This window comes from Lupinus angustifolius, unplaced genomic scaffold (genome assembly GCF_001865875.1).
Source record: "Lupinus angustifolius cultivar Tanjil unplaced genomic scaffold, LupAngTanjil_v1.0 Scaffold_419, whole genome shotgun sequence".
Taxonomy (NCBI): domain Eukaryota; kingdom Viridiplantae; phylum Streptophyta; class Magnoliopsida; order Fabales; family Fabaceae; genus Lupinus; species Lupinus angustifolius.
The window spans coordinates 200676-214056 of NW_017727829.1; the positions used below are offsets into that span (position 1 = coordinate 200676).

At 29.1% G+C, this 13381-nt stretch overlaps 1 protein-coding gene across 1 annotated transcript; it reads left to right on the forward strand.

The window, feature by feature from the left end:
* Positions 1–9710: 9710 nt before the first annotated feature.
* Positions 9711–11037, forward strand: LOC109341263 (elicitor-responsive protein 3). Its single transcript, XM_019579118.1, has 5 exons — positions 9711–9777; positions 9933–9998; positions 10205–10343; positions 10657–10792; positions 10876–11037. Exons 1-5 carry the CDS (start codon positions 9711–9713, stop codon positions 11035–11037), a joined length of 570 nt encoding a protein of 189 aa, XP_019434663.1.
* The last annotated feature ends 2344 nt before the right edge of the window (positions 11038–13381 follow it).

The window sequence follows — 13381 nt, forward strand, 5'->3', positions numbered from 1 at the left end:
GATTGTAGTTGGTAAGGAGTGGGATGTGGTTTAGTCGCAAGCTTTAGTTTTGAAACTAACCTTGAACTAGCCATGTTGGTACAACCACCATCAATACTTAATAGGCAGATGTTTCCTTGGACCAAACACCTAAAAAGGAAGATGTTTGTCCTTTGGTTGGTTGGCCTCGTCAGCCATGACTTGGGTTTCAAGCCAAAACTAGCTTTGATACCACTTGATGACAACCCCTAGGGGGCTGCCTTAGAATTAGGATCGTTTTAGCTTGAAGTCTTGAGCTTTATAAATAAGAATTCGGTGTTGGTATTGATAGATATTTTTAGGACAATTTTAGGATAAATTTGTGGGGAAAGATGGAAAAGATATGAAGATGGAGACGCCACAAGCTCAAGAGCTTGATAAGTCAATGATATTCACCACAAGGAAGGATCCTTGATAAGAATTTAGACGCCACACCGAGAGGGTGATGAGTCTTAGAACACCACAAGAATAAGAATCTTGATAAGTTCAAATTAAGGAGCTTTGGCTCAACTTTAGGAATTCAATCCAATTTTTTCTCAAAAACAAACTTGACCTTTATTAATGATCAAATAAAATATAAATAGGCAATCTGCCTTGCTGGATAAAGATAAGACTAAGATAGAATCCTAATTAAAACTTAGGCTAAAATAAATAGAAAATAATAATGTAACTCCTAATTAAATCAAGTAGATAAGATCTTAAATAATGTAATTTGGTTGAGATCTTTGTTGTTGAGTTGTTGATGCCTTGACTAAGTCTTGATCTATTTGAAGATTAACAAGCCTATTTTGATTTCAAAATCCCCATGGTTTGGAGAAGATAAGATAGTGAACCAAGTCCTTTGCCAAATTATATCTATCTTCAAGCAACTGAATTTATCTTCAAGCAAGTAGAATAACAACTTTACAATCTAATTTCCTTGATTATAGCAGTGTCATCCCTAAGGCCATAAGTAATCTATCTTCTCCTGTTTTTATGCTAACCGATTCCTCATGTTGGTTGGAGAATATTTGATTATGCCATTTGAATTTTTATGACTCTAGCTTCAAATGCCGCGTGACAAGCTTACCCTTGAACCTAGATGAACTACTTGGTCACGAAATATGGACCATGTTACAAATAAATCTCAACCCATATTACATGAATTAAATACTAAAATACTTGAATAAAAATAAACCTAAGACTATATGAGAATGCAATCTCATTTATTTGAATCAATGCAAATAAAATAAACCTAAGTTGGAACATACCCTCAGGACATAAATGTCCTTCTCACATACCCTCTCCTGGGTCAATTGTGTCCTTTAAGACTTTAAGGACCCCTGCCTTGGCCTTGGCCCTAGTTGTAGGACCATCATGACTTTTCTTGCCCTTGGAATCAAAGGCTGCCCTAAGAGGGTTTACATCAGAAAAAAACTATTTAATATATGTTTCATTGTTTGAGGATTTTTTAATAGAGTGTGATATTTATGTATTAATAGTGTAAAGATTTATAGATGGACATTGTAACATTTATTATTCATTTGTATTACTTTTATTTCAAAGTCAATAATCATAAAATGTGAATGATGAGTGATACAATAGTAGTGTAAATATATCTTACCATATTAATAATAGAATTGAAAGAGAGAAAAACCATTCCCCCTAAATTGTGCCCCATATTCATCCTTAAATTTTATCAGAAACTATGTCATCTTCTCCCCAAATATACTGTGTGTATTGGATAAGAATTAAAGGCCCCCCTTCTCCTATATGGATAAAATATACTCAACCACAAGATAAATAAATACAGCCAATAAGATAGACATGAAATTGCTACATGGGGGACCACAAATTTTGTCGCCTACTATATAAGTATATATAGTTAGAGTTTGGTTATGTTAACTTGCCACTCCTTAAGGAATGCAAAAATAAAAGGTCTATATTAGATAATATAATACCAGAGTTTCTAAATATTGAATGTATCACTTTTCAAAAAATGTATAGAAAAAAATGTATACCAACCATATACGAGTTTTATACATTATAATTATATTATCTATTATTCATGTTTAATTATCATTTACTCTATAAAAAGTAATATAAATAATTAGTACATGTTAGATTGAGATATATAATTCTTTATAATGACCGTTCATATATATTACATTTTTATTTAATTTTAAATTACTAATATATCCAGTTAAAATTTTGGTTAAGATCATTCATCGTGATTCATGAATGCAATAATAATTTCTACCAACAATTTTTGTCCTCGTATGCTTGCAGCAAATCCTTATTTTTCTCTATGGCCCCTCTTCATGTTAATTACAATATTTGTCGTTTTTTCACTTGCTATCACTACCTACCCACTTCTTTGTATCCACGTGCACCACACCAAACTCATGGCTATTACAAGTGTTAATGGGACTTAAATCTCCTTCAGAAATCTATGACAAAAGATAATATTACCAAGACATATTAAAGTAGAATTGACTAACACAATTTACCATTTTTTGTGATGAGTTAACCTAGCTTTAATTTTACTACGTAACGACGTTATAATATTATACTATAAATGTTTATTAACAAATTATTAATTTTTAAATTGTTCAGAATTATTTTATTTACAATTTTTTTCAGTTTTCCTCTACCTCTAGAAAATGATGAAGATCACAAACATTACGGCTTGAACTCAAATGATATGCTATTAGATGGATCACCACAATCCAACCCTCTTTTCATAACCTTAACCAAAGGTTGATCAGCATTGTAAAAAGAAGTATATCATCACTATAACTAAGGATAAAAGTATGGTGGGAACTAACTTGCAAACTGTAAGTTAGTTCGCTTTTAAATGAACTGTTTTTATGGTTGTTGGATCAAATGATCTTAATTTTATCCATTAAATTTATGAATGGTTACCTTTTATGTCTAGAAGTCGTGATATTTCAGTACAACTTCTGTTTAGTTCAGAAGTCGTGACATGTAGAAACTAACGAATTTTGGATGTTAGGAAGTTGTTTTTGGCTAACACGACTTTTGAACAGAAGTCGTGCTATTATATAACAACTTATGTGTATGAAATAAACAAAAGTTATTGTAGATCACTTGGTACATAGTAATATTTTTAAGTATTTGGTTGTAGTTTGAGTCTCATGTTTACCATTTTTAATTTATTGCTATAAATATTTATGGAGGATTAACTATTATGCACTTTTTAAATTATGTTATCCAATCACATGACTTAAAAATATTTACAGCAATAAATTTAAAACAGTGAAATAGGACTCGAACTTACAACTAAACACTTAACGACATTATTATTTACTATGTGATCTACAGAAAATTTTGTTTATTTCATGTGCAGAAGTCACTATATGGTGACACAACTTCTATTTAGTAGAAAAAGACTTCTTAACATCCAAAATTCATTTGTTGTTATCACAACTCCTGAGCTAAATGGAAGTTATACTGAAGTATGACAACTTCTAGACACAAAAGGTAACGGGTCACAAATTTAATGGATGAAATTAAGGTTATTTAATCAAACGGTTATAAAAACGGTTATAATTTTAGTGACCACTTAAAATTATTAGTTTGTGCAGACCTCCAATGAAACTTATAATCGGGAAGAATAAATCAAACAAGAACCCCATGCATGATTTCAATAAACAAAACAAAGTGGTAACAAGGAATTGGGTCACCTTGCCTCAAATGTTTAGATAATGTAAACATGAGGAAAACCCATGCACCATAAAACTGATGTAAGAAAAACTCATTCAACAAAATCATGTCCCTATCAGTTAACTTTACAAGCACAACGAGAGGAGAGATTTTCTCTGCCCATAACCATATACTAACCCAATTCAGTTTTACTATGGTACTGTTTCCCAAACCAAATTTATAGCTTTTGAGGTAGTAACAGTTTGGTAAACTAAAATTGAGGGTAGTTTGTAGCTTTTAAAAAATAAGTTTATAACGTTTGAAAGCTACTTATCAGAAAGTTACTTCAAATAGCGTTTACAAAGTGAAAGTAACTTTTAATAACAAATAGAGATTACTTGTCTTAATCCCCGTATCACTTTCTATGTTTTGGTCCAATGAAAATCTGACACTGAATTAAAAAGAAAAAAAAATTAGAAATATAAAATAATATTTTTATATTACTTATAATAAGATGTTTGGTCGAGGACATGAAAACATACTTATTTTAGGACATAAAATCTTCATTCTTTAATAATTCACTTACCAATTTTGTTCTTCAACATTTAAAAAAATTACATTAGATGTCATCAATTAAAAACTAAAAGAGAGAAAATCTACTTCAAATTACCTATCATTCCTAACTTTCCTCAATTTACATTTCCTCCACATGACAAAACCAGTGGTCCATGTGACTTCTCAATGATTATTACTTTAAGTATATTACACAACTTATAAGACAAAGAACCTATTGATTTTGTATTTTATTTTATTTTATTTTTTGACATACTTCTATATGACATAGTTAGAGTCTCCTCTCCTGTTTGCTTTTATAGAATGAGATATATGATATTTATTTTATGTATGAGTTAGATTGTTATATATATTTTTCTTTGGTTTCTTTTATCTATTTTAAAGGGTTTACATCATAGTTATTTGTAGAGATTTTAAATTATTTTCCCTCTTGATTATTTGTGTTATTGTTTTTATTTCTATTCTTTAATATCTACCATTTAGTAATATAATTTCTCTTTTTTTTGTATTGTAAAATTTCCTTCACTACTAAAAGAAAAGCTCAAAGACATAATAATGGTAAAAAGAATATTTATTCTACTTTTAGCATTCATTCACAATCACTTGCCTATATCAAATTAAAATTATGCACAATCTTCCAAATCTTGAACATGAGGTATGTAAATATATAGTATCATTGAATTTATAAACTTCTAGACGAAGATATGAAAAAATTATATATAATATAGGATAATTAAATATTGGGGCATGAAATTTTTTTGAATGTGCTTTCTATGTAAATTATGATATTTTAGTTTGTGGGTTCTTAAGTCTAATACAAAAGTCAGTAACAAGTTTAATTTTTTAGGAACAAGGACCCTATTGGTTTTATTTTTTTTTTAATTTTTCTAACAAAAGGACCCTATTGGTTTTTTTTTTAATTTTTCGGAGAAAGTTATATGAGTTGTCATCATAGTTATTCATAGAGATTTTAAAGTCTTGTTGCCCTCTTTATTATTTGTGTTATTATTTTGAACAGTGTTGTTAAAACCGTACTGTTCTCAAACCGGTCAGGGCACTGATATAGGGGTACAATGGTTCAACCAGTGGTTCAGTAATTAAACCACATGCTGGTTAAACCGGACATACCTACTTATATTTATATATATATAGTTTAAATTACAAAACATATATAAATCCAAAATTATCACTTAACAACCACAGAATATAAATAAATGACACAAGTTCATAACTCACTCTACAAAATAAATAAATTTGGAGCTTTAACATTTAACACCAAGAAGTCAAAGTTGTCTCATATCGTTATTATATTTTGCACCAAATCTTATCTTCAGATAGAACTCTAAGATTACACAAATGTCATTGAGATTACAAACGAACGTTAGGAAACAAAAGGTGTAATCTAAGTATGTATTGGAAGCATGTGCCGCCTTGAAGTGTTGAAGAAGGGTTGGAAAGATGGGTCACCTTGTAATGGGTTTTTAAGTTTTTTTAAAAAATATATATATATGTATAAACCGACCGGTTTAGTGAAATACCGACCGGCTCACCGGTTCACCGGTTTTGACCGGTTTTGATACTTGGCCGGTTCAACATCTGTAGCGTGCCGGTTAGGAGACCGATTCACCAGTTTTCTGATTGAAGCAGCCAGTACGGTCCAGTTTTTATATCATTGGTTTTGAAGTATCTGTTTCAATAAATATGTTTTTTACCATTTAATTGTGTAAATTTTCCTTTTTTATATTATGATATTTCCTTTATTGCCATAAGAAAAGCTCAAAGGCATAATAAAGGGTAAATAGAAGGTTTATTATATTTTTAGCATATATTCACAATTATGAGCCTATATTAGTTTAAAATTCTACATATTCTTCCAATAATTGAACATGAGGTATGTAAATATATGTAGTATTAGAGGTGATAAAATTATCTACAATCCATAATTCAATTAAATCCAAGAAAATTAAATTAATCTATTAGAGCTAATAGATTTAAATGGATGGAATTCAATGGATAACTTTAGTAATGAATCAATTTGAGTCCATCCATTATACCAATGAATATCCATAGATATATCCATTTGGATGGATATCCAATCCATCCAAAAAACAAACATTCAAAAATGACATTTTTTGCTTTTCAATGTCATTTAATATTTAAGAAAATTAAATTCAAGCAAATCATCCATGATTCTCACTCATTTAATATTTTATTAAGTTAATATTAAAATTTTATTCCTTAGTTCATAACATATATAAGTATGAGAGAAAAAATATGCATTAACACCGTATGAAATTTATAAATTGTCATTTCATCATCCACCATTCATATTTATTATCATTAACTCTTCAAAAAAGAGATATAAAATAATTATGGATGATATAGTAATTGTGTATAAATCTTTATATTGACAATTCATAAATATTACACTCTATAAATATTTGTTAAAAGGTTTACACGTATGACGTTAAATGTGGCATGCTAGGAGAATATTGTAAAAAAATTTAAAAGTTCAAAAAATCATTTAAAAAAAATAAAATCACTTTTTTTAAAATTTATATTTAAAAGTGCCTTTTTAAAAAGTGTGTTATTGAGATAGTAGTTTCTAAAATAATGATTTTCTTCAATATCGTTTTTAGTTCTAATAGAAAAATAAATGGATTGTATATATATTCATCCAAATTCATGAAAATTGAGTCATAGATGTATTGTATAAATTGAAATTCATCCATTAAGTTTGAATATGTATGGATTGAAATCCATCTATTAAGTTTGGATATGGATGAATTGTATGGATTGGATTTCATCCACTAAATTTGAATATTGATGAATTGGATAATTTAAAATATAGTTTAAATGAATTTATATGAATTGATGAATGATTTTTCATTCCTCCGTTAGCATCCAAATGAAAAGTTTATAAAACTCTTGGATGAAGATATGAAAGTTTATAATAACATACAATCATTGTGGAGACACAAGTTTCATATGATTGAGTAGATACAAGTTTTCTATAATCATCTTATTCCATCTTAATTTATGCAAGTATTTTATAGCTAATCATTTGAATAATTGATAATAAGGATATAATATAGATTAATATCACCCTTCTATTTATTTTCCATTTTTGTTAAAATTTCTATTTCTTTACCTCCATCTAAGGGTGGAAAAATTATTCATAATCCAAAATCCATCCAAATCTATCTGTTAGAATTAGTGGATTTGAATGAATATAATCCAATGGATGGTGTTGATAATGGATGGATTCAAATCCATCCATTATATCTAATGGATATCCATTGGTATATCCATTTGGATGGATACCCAATCCATCCAAAAAAATAAAAATAAAAACAATTTTTTTCCAATTAATTCAATATTAATATAAAAAATATCTCTCACCTTTGTAACATAATTCCACACATTTTACAAAAATTGAAAATTGCAACTGTGATTTTAAAAAGTGCTTATCAAAAAATTATAAATGATTTCGGCCTTAGTGCTTTACCCCAACATCTTAATGCAAAATATAAATATATCATTTTTGTTATTGACTAATGTGACAATATAATAACAAAATGAAATATTTCAAGATGATAGACTGTTGCATATAACTTATGGGAGTTCTGATTGTTAGGAGTGCAAGCGGTTCCGGTTTAAATCTGAAACCGAACTATAAAATGCAGTTCAGTTTGGTTCGGTTCAGCTCTGCAGTTCAGTTCAGTTTTTTTATTTAGAACCATTTAAGTTTGGTTTGGTTCACGATTTTATAAATTTTGGAACTGCTAGAACCGAACCGCATATTAAAAAATAATTTTATTTTAAATTTGAATGGTTAAGCTTTAAAGTAGAAGATAAAATATGATTAGCAATTTAGAATTATTAATACATATATACTATAAATAAGACGCAAATAGAAAAAATTAATTAGTAAACAAACATATATATCTATTATCTCTATTATCCATTGAGAAGATAGAAAGAAAATTAAAAAAAAAACTAGTATAGATTTTGTCAATATTCAGAGATGAAATTAATTAAATACAAAAATTAAGAAACTAAAAGAAAATAAAGGAAGAACTTGAGGACATTACTAATGATGTGGAGTATTAGGTGTTACCGTTGGACTAAAATATTGGTACCAAGTTTGTCATTCTTAAATTTTGTTGGACATTGTCCAAGATTTTGTGGACTAAAATTTCAAGTTTGTAGTGTGTTGAGATGTTGAATTATTATTGTTTTACTAGAAAGAGTATTAAATACTTTAATTTTATTATTGATGTGTTCAGTATTCATTTAGTTGACTCTATATCTTGCAAATTTTGTTCATCTATTTCTTAAAGGATTTTCTTTAAATAAGTTAAATAACCGAACCGTTAATGAACAGTTCGGTTTGGTGCCTAAATAAAATTTGCTGTTAATCGAGTAGAACCGAACCGTATCTTTGTGTTAGGTTCGGTCACTAAATTGCGTCAAAAACTAAACCGAACTTTTACACCCCTGCCAATTATGTTGTACTAGAGATTCTTGCCAATAAGAGTGCTTATAAAATTTTTTTCCCACAAATTCACATTTTTAAAAGTGCTTATCAAAAAAACAATTTTTAAAAGTGTTTGTTAAGAAAATTATTTTTTAAAATGTGTTTTAAAAAAAAATCACTTTTTAAGAATAATTTTTTAAAAAACACTTTTTAATTTTTTTAAAAATTAATATTTAAAAATGATTTATTAAATAATATTTTTTAAAAGAATTTTTTCTACAAATTGCTCTATTAAAATTGTATTGTTCAAATTAATAAAATGGTTGGATATCCATCCATCCAATCCATTAAAATAGATACATGGATAGAATGGATGGATTGGTATCCATTGAATATGAATGGATTGAATAATTTTAAAATGTGATGTAATAGATTTATATAGATTTGTGGATAATTTTCTGTCCAAATTCATCTGATTGCCACCCCTACCTCCATTGAATAAGTTTATTAAATGTCACATTTGTTTATCTCACTTAATATAAATAACATAATAAGTTAATAAAAGAGCAGCTAAATGCACAAACATATGAGATTATTATTTGATTTAAATATATGATCTTTAAATTATAAGATAAACAACTTTATTATTATATAACCAGGTTTACCTCTAAATCTAAGGACTTAATACATGCAATTGAAAATTCTCACACCCAGTAAAATTTGTATACAATGATTAATCAGTTTTTTTTAAAGGGGGTGATTTATCAGTTACTAAAAATTAAATAAGTTATATAACATAAATAGCATTCTCATTAAAAGATTAATGATTTAACTGAATATGTGATGTTTAGGAAACTTCATTGTGACCCAACTCATACGTTAAGGGAGCTAGTGAAACTGCCACCTTTATCCTCTCACATAATATATCATCTAAGAACTATTCAACAAAATTTCATTCTTTTAGAGCCATAATTAAACACATTGATATCCACAAATGAAGACAGGAATTCTTGAAGTGCTTCTTGTTAATGCTGAAGGAATTCAACACAGAAACCTTGTTGGTATGTTTCCCTTCTTTTCGCTATATAATCACCATTCCAATTTCAATATTGTTTCAATGTATCTTCTTTTGATACAATATGTCACATTTTTTGTTTTTTCGTTAATTTCTTTGGAACAACCTTTGCTTATGATTAAGGTACACTTACCCTTATAGGAACACCTTCCTACTATGTGGTTATTGAGTGTGGGACTCAATCTCATAGAAGCAAAGTTTCATCAGGTTAAAGTACATGCTCCTTTTTCTTTTGTTGTACAAAATGATATTTATAGAACTAGATGTCACAACTTTCGGTTTTATAAGGCAAGTACCGGTTTATAAAACTAAATGTAAAATTGTTATTTCTTATGAGATTGTAGTACAAAAATTCTTGAAATATTCCTCTTGATAATGACATGTTTTTTTTTTTTTTTAAATATGTGATGCAGGAAAACAAAAGAAACCTAGGTGGAATGAGAAATTCATATTTGATTTCTCATCACTTGATAAGAACTCAACCCATCTCAAGTGTAGAATCATGACCACAAAAAAACACCTCACAAATGGTGGATTTGTGGGTGAAGCCAAGTAATTCCTCCCTTTGAGAGTTTTTTCTTTTGCTCAATTTGATGTTAAGAAAAGGATATTTGCAATGCAACATTACATTAAAGAGAAATTATTTAATAATTTAAACTATTAGTCTTATTCTTTAACAATATAGAACTTGATTTAATATTTATACATTGACTATGTAAATACTTTTTATATTATTTTTATATCATTTTATGTTAACTATCATTAATTCTGAAACAAAAAATAATACAAATAAATGGTTGATAATGAAATATTTGATTCATGTAGAAGTCTGTTTTTTTTGTTTAACCTTTTTCCCATGAAGCAGGGTTTATATAGGTGGAATAATTAGTGAAGGAAGTGATGAGGGATATATAGAAATAAGACCAGCTGCATATAATGTGGTCCTTGAAGATGATACCTACAAGGGACAAATAAAGATCGGATTTAAATTCATTGCTAATGTAAGATTGGACTTACTTTTTATTATTTCTGTGTGAGGAAATGGGTTATCAAAATGGTAATTAACAATTAGTGTTTGTTGCAGAAAGAAAATTATGTGAATGAGAAACGAGACTTCATTGCTGAAGAGAAACAACCGAGACATTCAATTCGTGAATCTATGATGAATATGTGGAGAATATCTTGGTGGAACATCTTGTTTTTATACAATAAAAAGTGTTCCAAAGATAAACAATTGAGGAATTAAGATTATTGTTACAAAATGAAATTTTCTATATGGATTACTTTATGCTATTAGATTTGTCAGCAACAAAAAATATTCTTATTAAAGATTATGATAACTTATTTTTAATTTATTTTTTAATGAGTTGATTATTTCTTATTAATAGCAAAGATAGTAACATTAAATATTGTGTATATAAAACTTTTGTTCGTTATTTTTAAAGATAATTAATTTAAAAAGGCAATAAAAAACATATATCGTTGAATATTCCTTGGTTTAAAGTCTAAACAAAAAACCATAAGTAGACTACGGTTACCACTTACATGTTTTTTTCTTGAATCAACTGAAGAAAACTTGCTTCCACACTCATGCATGTTTTGAGTAACTTAATTTATGAGTTTTGTTTTAGGAAAAAAAATGTATGTATTTACGGTGTATGAAATTTATATACTATTAATGTATTATTTTTTTTGATAAATAAATATATTAGAAATGGACATAATGGGTGCCTACCAAATTACAACTTACAAAGAATATCTATACAAGTGAAAGAATCAATACATCATTGGACAAATTGTACAAATTAGATCCTATATTTTTTGAAACCCATAACCAAGATCTAACTTGAATCGAATCCATAATCTGAATAAAACTAACCTTCTCCCCCCTAAAAATAATATCATTTCTTAACTTTCAAATAGACCAAATGACAGCAAACCACAACATTCTCCACAACGATTTCCCTTTACCAATCTTACAAAGTGAATCATGAGTCTTAAGCGATTCCACAATCAAATCCGGCAAAGTAATATGCATTTGAAGCCAAAAATAGAACTATTTTCACACATTAGAGACAAAAGGGTAAGAAAGGAAAAGATGCTCTAAATGTTCATCATGCAATAAACACAAATCACATTTCACATTATTCACTCCACAAAATTTCTCTTATGAAGCTCTACTTTTGTTGCTACCCTACCTCTGATAACTTTCCAAATTAAACAACACACATTTGAAGGAGCACAATTTATCCAACATAAATTAAGAACATTACCTGGTTCCATCACACTTGCATTCAAATGTGCCAAGTAAGCTGATTTCACTACATAACACCCAACTTATCAAGATTTCATCTCCATCTATCACCAACATCACTTTTGCAAGAATGGTTATGAATTAGATGATAAAGGTTTCTCGCTACATCTTCCTCCCAAGCAAATAAGTTTCTCCTCCATTGAATATTCCAAGTCCACTCCTCATTGGTCCAAGCCCCACAATCAGCTACCAAAGCCTCCTTATCTAAAGCAAGCAGAAAAAGTTAAATCCACTTAATTTTGAGTAACTTAATTTACCAAAGCCTCCTTATCTAGGAAAAGTATCCTTAAGTGTTTGATGTCCAAACCAAATATCGTTCCAAAAGAGGGTCTGTAACCCATCGCATATTTCCTTCCAAAGGTCGGTTTCCATCCAGTTAGATCCACCGTCGGGAGATCCAATTTTAAACAAATCTCTCCAACACCTTGAAGTCGACAGACTAGCATTAAAGACCCCTTTAGTGTCATACTTAGAATCGATCACTTTATCCCATAGAGTATAAGAGTCCACCAATCTTCTCCATTTCCACTTTCCCAAAAGAGCATCATTGAAACGAGAAAGATGCTTAACACCCAAACCCCCATACTTTTTAAGCTTACACACATCTGACCAAGCAACCCAAGGAATACCACTAACTCCTCTTTTATTACTCCAAAGAAAATTTCTCTAAAGAGAGGTCAGTTTCGAAATAACCTTCTTTGGAGCCTTAAAAAGCAATAACATATAAATAAGCATATTCATGAGCACCGAATTAATGAGAACCATTCTACCACCGAAGGAAATATGCTTACACTTCCAGGTTGCCTATCTATTGGAAACCTTCTCAATCACATTCTGCCAAGAAGAATAATTACCTGGATTAGTCCCCACCGGAATTCCCATATACAAAAAATGAATGGAGCCAATTCTACATGATAAGAATATAGAAGCAGTTGTTAGAGGACTATCTGCGACCCAAATACCAATCAAAGAGCTCTTATTGAAATTAACCCTCAAACCAGAAACCAACTCAAAGCATTTGAGAATACTCTTCATACACCAAATGTTGTAATCTTTTGGAGTGAAAACGAGAATAATATCATCTGCAAATTGAAGATCAGAAATCTCCACCCTATGCCTTCCCACTTTGTAGCCTTCGAATAACCCACTTGATCTAGCTTTCCTAATAAGCCCCACAAAACCTTCAGTCATCATCAAGAAAAGAAAAGATGCCATATGATCTCCCTGCCTGATACCTTTCGAAACTGAAAAAGGTTTCAGATGGAGAGCCATTAAC